General features: G+C 38.0%; 1 protein-coding gene across 1 annotated transcript; it reads right to left on the reverse strand.

The window, feature by feature from the left end:
- Positions 1 to 959: 959 nt before the first annotated feature.
- Positions 960 to 7,970, reverse strand: LOC139718592 (neurotrypsin-like). Its single transcript, XM_071630057.1, has 3 exons — positions 7,967 to 7,970; positions 6,941 to 7,264; positions 960 to 1,177 (listed from the first exon to the last, which is right to left on the reverse strand). Exons 1-3 carry the CDS (start codon positions 7,968 to 7,970, stop codon positions 960 to 962), a joined length of 546 nt encoding a protein of 181 aa, XP_071486158.1.
- Positions 7,971 to 8,245: the final 275 nt, after the last annotated feature.

Consider the following 8,245-nt stretch of genomic DNA (forward strand, 5'->3'; position numbering starts at 1 on the left):
CAAATGTCCTCACCGACTACTGATTCTTACTGTATTTTATATGTATCTGCTTTATAAGTTGTTTCAAAAGCGTTAATTCTTATCTCTTTTCATGGTTCTAGGACAAAAATTACTCCCAAGATAATTAACCCGACCCTTCCCTTCACCCTAACCCTTACCCTAAATCTTCACTCTAACTCCCGGTATTTAGATTGGGGTGAACATTTTCCTTGGGATAACCACTTTCCCTTTGGAATAGATAGCACCTTTCCCAACAAATGCTGCTTTATGTTAATTCAAATTCCACAAAATGAAGCTGATCTCTCGATACCCTCATCACCGATGTGTTGGCTCAGTGAGTAGAGCGGCTGCCCTCACAATCGGGAGGTCGTGGGTTCAAACTCCGGCCGCGTCATACCAAAAGATGTTAAAAGATGGGAGTTGCTGCTACCTTATTTGCCGTTCAACAGTTGAAAAGGTTAGAGCAACGTCGATCTGGCGCTGCTCAGTGGCTGCCGGGCCCACGATCAATTGGGCAAAAAGAATTTCCATTCTTGGACAATAAAATTTGGAGTTTATATCCACTGCTTGAAAGAACACAGTGTCCCATAACGTGAAACACAATGCGAAACACGGAGTGAACACAGTGTGAGATCTCTTCGCACCATCGAACTCGAGCATTTTAACAGTGTGAACAAAAGTCACTGTGAATCATCAATTCGCAGTGTGAAACAAAGCATCACCATGTGAATACCCTTTGAAAAAACCCCAACACACTACAGTGTGAAAATAATCTTCACACTGTGTGACACTGACTTGTGTCCTTTCCAACAGGTTGGCAGCTTTAGACTTAAAAAGTAGAGTTTGTATTGCTCACCTATGCCATCACTGCAAACAACTCCTGCATCCTCATAGTGTCCGCACCTAATGTCGGTATTTTCCGAATACGAGCACTCCAGGAGCCCGCTCTCGTATCCCGATCAGGAAACAGTTACGATTGTCTGCGATGAGTTTCCTTCATCAAAGAAAACGTATGGTATGGTTGCCAGGGCCTCTGGGAAACCGAGCTGTCGGCACACTACGTGCGCATCCTGCAGATCCCAGCTATCGCCACAGACCGTAGCCCACTGGGAGTTATGGTAAACCTCGACTCGCCCCTCATGACTTATATGTCCCCCAACGAGGCGAGCATTGCCCTCTAAAGACAAGACGATATCGATATACTGAAATAAATATTGTTACAGAATGTTGTTATCTTTTTCGTATGTTCTCCATGTCATTCACAATTTAAAACAAACCATGGCACCATGATGACAGTTATTTCCCTTTCGATTTTCGATCAATTTGATTTTAGCACTTCCATCAAACAATTTAACATTTACATCATCAAAATGAAAAGCAGCAGCATCATATTTCGCGGGAATGCGAGGGAGGATCTTTCTCAGCATTCAAATTCGCATAATGACGAGTGGACAGCTGAACAGAAACTGACATTGCCATGAAAGAATGGAGAGCACAGCTGCCATGTTAAACAACAGGTCGACAGGACAACCTCGATTCTACCACTCGAGAGAAAGAGAAAAAATATGTTGGACTTATAAACACACCAAAACGGTTTATTTTAGAAATAATTTTGATACAACTATTGTTAACTTTTCGGATGTTTTACAATAGCCAACATTGATTATACAGATTAACATTTTTACATTGGTTATTTCCCCCTCACATTTTAGAGCTATCTTTTAAGCTCTGGTGCTGGATATTTGTTTCATATGCAAATGGTAAGTAGCGCCTTTGAGCTCGCGGCGCAATCAATAACGGAATATCATATAAATTAGATACCATCGTGGATATTAATGCCCTTTGTCGAAACCTTCTACTTACCGTAAGAAGCAAGGGACATCTTTAGGAAAACAAGAAATGTGACAAATCTCCACATGGCTTTGGTTTAAAGATGTTTTGCAGAACTGTTGTTTGCCCTCTTTTTACCGGTGATTATGAGACGTAAGGAATACGTTTCAGCCAAATGATTGTTGGGACGGAAGGTCATATTTATTTTTTACATACATACAACGAACCTTTATTAGTAGCCGATTAGACTTTGACCAAGGAAAATAAAGGAGGAACCATGGCGTATAAAGTGACACAAAAGCTTTATCTTGTTCTTGAATTGTTTGCTGTCATCCGAGCTTTATCTCTGCTTAGTGTTGGCATGACGTATGATAGATTTTATAATGACCCGAAATTAGTTGGAGATAGCAGAACGGTAAAAATAAAGAAGACGGGACAGCATTTAATAATTCGAGAGAGGTGTTTGTTCTGCGATGCAACTGATAATAATTGAAAATTACCGACTATCATGAGCAAACATTCTCTTTAATGATGCAAGCACGGTCATTTCTATAACGGTACACTGTAAAAACATCGGTGTTAGATTTAACACCACGGGTGTTAAATCTAACACCGATCAAACTTCAATAAAGGACCACACCCACAGGTGTTGAAAATGCACTATGATGGTGTTGAAAAGTGTTCACCTGACACTTCGTGGTGTTAATTTGACACCGTACCTGGTGTTATTTTGACACTGTACTGGTGTTAATTCAAAAATGACACCACATGGTGTTGATTTGATATTTGTTGGTGTTAATATCAATGGTTTAACACCCGTCCAGCTTCAATAAGAGACCACACCAGCTGGTGTTACTTTGGTGTAAATTTATTTTCACATTTTTTCAAAAATTTAGTATTTTAATGTAAAATTCTTGATCGTCTTGTTTAAATTAAAAATCAACAAAAAGTGCAGTTACTAAGAAACTCTTCAAAAAACAGTTTAAAATTTGGAAATGACACCCGGAGGTGTTAATTTAACACCATAAATGAGCACCGAAAATTTAACACCAGCTCGGTGTTCACTATTTAACACCGGACTTTTTGCAGTGTAACTGGCCGTTAACGATCGTCCCGTCACTGTACAGGCATGCTAACCTGGAAACATTGAACTGCACAGTACTTGAATATGAGACCATTCTGAAGCAAATAATTTTCACACAACAATAGATATAATGTACTCTTAAATGAATTCCACAAGGATTGGAACAATCATCCCCCACCATTTCCATTGATTCCTACTGATCAGTTACTAGCCATCCCCTTTAAGAGTTCTATATGTTTATTTGTGTTGCAATATATTCGTATAATATCCAATCCACGTCAAGCTCTACTTACAATGACGGTCCCTTCTCCCTTGTTCAAATAATGGATATGCTTTAACATGTTACTTTGATTCACATGTTATTAGACAGCGTTAGAGACTGATGTTGTTATGAAACTGACAATTTCTGTATTGATTTGTATGCTATACTCTCCTTTTTTTAGCATACTCTGTATCACTCTGTTTTCATTTGTTGTTTTCTATTTGGAGAAAGAAAATACAGAAATTAAAATATACCAAACCAAACATCTCACGATATTGACGATCAAGGTATCATACTGGGTGCTCATTCGTACAACACTGTACAGAAAAGAGCGATAACGAAAGGCTGTCTTGCTCAAGTACTCAAATATAAAGACATGTAAGGAGTTCTCTTGAATACTATAAATAGTTAACTAAGAAAGCATTTTCATGGTCGTATTCATGGTATTACTCATCATTGTGTCACAATACGAAGAAATTTGCATGAGTTCCGCAATGTTTTGTCGGAAAAACAAAAAACGATTTACAACGTAATAACAGGGAAGCATGAAGTAACCAAACTACCAGAAAACCACACACAGAGACACACCTACGTACGGAAGCCCATTCGTGCCACGCAGGATAAAACTTTCAGTGAAGCTAACTGGCGGCCGCCAGATAATTATCGTTTAGCGATATCGATATCGATAATTATCTGGCGGCTGCCAGTTAGCTCCACTGAAAGTTTTATCCTGCGTGGCATGAATGGGCTTCCGTACCGACGCACAAACTCATTGACCCACACATATTTTAAGTAAATAGATGACAAAACACATTTTTTCCCCAATTCAATATTTACCGGGTGAATATACATTGTAATCATTCCAACAATTTGATGATGGGCCTATTCTATTATTTATCGAGTCAACATTTGATTTTTTTTTTTTTTTTTTTTTTACCGATTGCGGTCATTATCTTGCACCAGGTCTGTTTTATGTACCTGGCGGTCATGACTGTCCAATCGTCTCAAAGGTTGGAAGATTTAAGAATGAGCTATATGTACAGCTGCCACGGGGTTGTTTTCCACCCTACCATCATGGTGCTGTGTATCATTCAGTTTCCTCCGTCTTTTTATTTCGAGTTTTACTTGTCCTATTGCCTTTTCCATAATTATTATCTTTTACCCTGTCCCACAATTTACATCTTTATTGCGTTGGATGGAAATTTCTGTGCATGGAGGTCATTGTGCTTTTGTGTGTGTGTTTTTCCCTATCTATATTTTCCCGTTGTTTCTCTTTTATTTGGCTCTGTAACTTGCAACCACGCCACCCGCGACATATCTATACATAGCTCACTCGAGACAAAAACAAGCAAGCAAGCAAACAAACAAACAAACAAACAAACAAAAAACAAAATCAAATGACACTCAACTTCAATGAGTATGTTACAAACACGCAATTCTCCAGCGTGTTTTAATTGCACTGAAAAAAACGTATATATTCTTGATATTTGTACTTCCCAATTCTCCATCAGAGTTTACAACTGATATAGTTTGCCACAATAAAATTCATTACAGTTTACCGTTTACCTGTAATACAACATCAATGCATTTTATATAGTCATTATATGTATAAAATATTACATACAGTTTCTGCATAACGTGTAAGTGTTTCAATATAAAGTAATAATTTAATACATTTTGATTACTTATAGATTCATCCCTCTTCAAGGACGCAATACATGGAAGAGATTAAAACAGAGATTTCTTTTATTTTTCTTCTTCACTGTGTAATTCTCAGAATATATAGTTATAATCACAATGTACAGTTATAATAATATTATGTGTTACCATAACCATAAACTATAATAAGGCGGACAAGCGATTTCTGACTATATCATCTATTTTGAGACCAATTGCGTAGGCCACAAGAAAACCATTAAAAAAATATCGACCTATGTGGGGGGGGGGGGGGGGGGGGATCGACCAAGTGTTTTCATCTTCCAGCTGGGTCTGCTGTGTATTCTCTACCGTTGAATTCGTCGGTGGTGCAACAACGGACATTCTGCCGTCTGTTGCAACATCTATGCAACAGAATCGTAGCTCGGAGGTCGCTGCGGATAACCTGCGGATTGTGCGTTTCCTGTTGATGGCGGGTAGTTTTCCAACTGCAAACAATCTGCTGATTGCGGATCACCGAACGATTGCGGATCGCCTGCCGATTGCGGATGGTTTGGTAGTTGAGTGGGGTTCAAAAATGTTGCAGTGGTGCCGTTGGAATTCATTGCGTCATTGACAGTTAATGCTGCCGAGTCTTCTGACATGTCTGCGGAACTATTCTGCGGTCTCTTTCTTCTTACGGATATCTTTGCGAATATGGCGCAGGGAAGTATCAGCGTGCAAAACACAATTACATATATCTTAATGGATCTGAATCCAGCGGGTCCTAGAAATGAAATAAAACAAAGAGAAAGGACAATAGATGATAACTTTAATCCAAAGTTCCATTTGAGAGAGACACTCAATACGGAAAATTCGGAGATATGAAATCATAAGAGATAATGACTAGCGACAGCTTAAATGATCTAGCGTGATCTTTAATGAAAAGTTTGAGTCTCTCTTGCAAAGAATTGCTAATATCATGCTCTGCAAAGAAAATCAAACGATGTGCACCAATGTGACATACTTTGTATGTAAACGCAATGGAATAGTTTTTTTTTTACACTTAAAGAGAAAGAGAGAAAACACACATACACACTTACACAACACAAGCAAATACCACGCCCCGTTTAATTGATTCTAACTATATAGAGATGTTCAATTTTGAGGATCAAAGAAGATAAAGACTGAGTTTCACGGAATCCATTTTCAATGGAAGGTGGTGCACATTCCCTCATCTTGTTACTCTTTATCCCCACTCAGTGAGTGGTGACTTGTATATTATCATATTCTTACAATGTTGTATTGTTTAGACAATCGATTTCTGAGGCCACTGTCCTCGTCAAGCGTTTGTTTAATATAATGATGCTCTCCTGTATTTCTGTCACATCAAGAGTTGCTTAACTTGTCTTTGAAAGACAGACATATGCGGGATCCAATGTTTGGAAAAATATATGCATTGTGTCATAGAAAATGCTGGAAATTTGAATTAATCATTTATCTGTTTTAAATGTCAGATTCAAATTATACTGTGCTCAATTATTTCAATCAACTGACTTTGTATTTCATTAATGTACGAAAAAAAAAATCATAAATGAAAAAAAAAAATCAAATTTAATAAAATGCTAAGCCAGGTTACATTGTTTCCATGAAGAGGCGAGTTAAGTGGATTTTAGTTTTGTAGAAATGAAAATAAATAAGGAATTATTTTTTGTTAACTTTTACACACGTGCCATCACAAACCGCGCGTAGTATAGTCTCCTCGTGCAGCGTTGACTACACAAAACTATTTTGTCCTATTTTTACTCCCTCTCACTGACGTGCTTAACTATTATAGCACACATATGTTGGGTGAACTTGTTATTAAAGATAATCCAGTTTTATTTATAGATTTCACGGTTTCCTGAATCTACGCCGAAACAGTTAATGAAATATGGTGCTCATATTCATTTCAAAGACCCAGTGAGATACATTTTTGAAGAGGGATTTACCATTATAGACCATATCTAAGATTTATTTTGAATATCTTCGCTAAAAAGAGGGAGAGGGAGAGAGAGAAAAAAAGATATGGGACTCGGGCTATTCCAAGATATTTACAAGTGCAAGATCTACATGAACAAAAGACATACCGTAAGAGGTGAACTCGCAGCGAACCCCAACGTCTTCGGTGTGATTGCAACCAGTGCTGCTAAAATTGACGTACAGGCAATTCTTCACTGAAGACTCGTCCCCGTCACATGACAAGCTGTTAATGTGAATATCGCCATCACCTGGTCCGAAGTACTCTAACGCCACATCGACATCGTCGTAGCCCAGCTGGTCGCAGACGACTTCGGCCTCGGTTGACGACCAGGTGTTGTCGCAGATCGTGCCCCACGAGTTATCGTGAAAGATCTCTACCCGGCCAGCCTGTGGTGATGGCCCGTCCACCAGACGAACGTCGTATTCTTGCGCTGCAGAAGTTAGTCAGTTAGGACATTTTCTTTTAAACACACTTTAGAGATGGAGCGAGAAATGCAACAATGCGTAAGGGAGTGGCACAATGGATGATTTAAAAGAAAAAAAAAAACCCTGAAACCAAACAAATTTGAGCTGTATATTAATAACATTCACTGTAAAAACATCGGTGTTAGATTTAACACCCACCATGGGTGTTAAATCTAACACCGATCAAACTTCACAGGTGTAGAAAATGCACTGTGATGGTGTTGAAAAGTGTTCACCTGACACTTCGTGGTGATCATTTGACACTGTACCTGGTGTTATTTTGACACTGTATTGGTGTTAATTAAAAAATGACACCACATGGTGTTGATTTGATATTTGTTGGTGTTAATATCAATGGTTTAACATCCGTCCAGCTTCAATAAGAGACCACACCAGGTGGTGTTACTGTGGTGTAAATTTATTTTCACATTTTTTCAAAAATCTAGTATTTTAATGTAAAATTCTTGAGTCTTGTCTAAATTAAAAATCAACAAGAAGTGCAGTTGGTAAGAAACTCTTCAAAAAAAAGTTTTATATTTGGAAATGACACCCGGAGGTGTTAATTCAACACCAGAAATGAGCACCGAAAATTTAACACCAGCTCGGTGTTCACTATTTAACACCGGACTTTTTGCAGTGTTTCATCTTAAATACGCTACCAAACTCACTCATTTAATGTTTTAGAAATCCAAGCAGTCCATGCTTAATGAGGTTATTGTATGGTTTGCGATCATCTTTATTTAACACTGTTCAATGGTTTTCACCAATTGTACACGTTTTCGTCATATTCATAGCTAATTTCAGCAAATATTATATATTTTTTGAATGTCGTATGTGTTTTGTAAAATGAACTCTTTCAGTTTTTGAGACGCATGTTCTTTTTTTTATTATGAATAAAAAGTTGAATTGAACTGAATTGAACAGGAGTGTTTCACATACCCCACAAA

Source organism: Diadema antillarum, unplaced genomic scaffold (genome assembly GCF_040938485.1).
Source record: "Diadema antillarum isolate AM-2024a unplaced genomic scaffold, OU_Dant_1.0 scf00000097, whole genome shotgun sequence".
Taxonomy (NCBI): Eukaryota; Metazoa; Echinodermata; class Echinoidea; order Diadematoida; family Diadematidae; genus Diadema; species Diadema antillarum.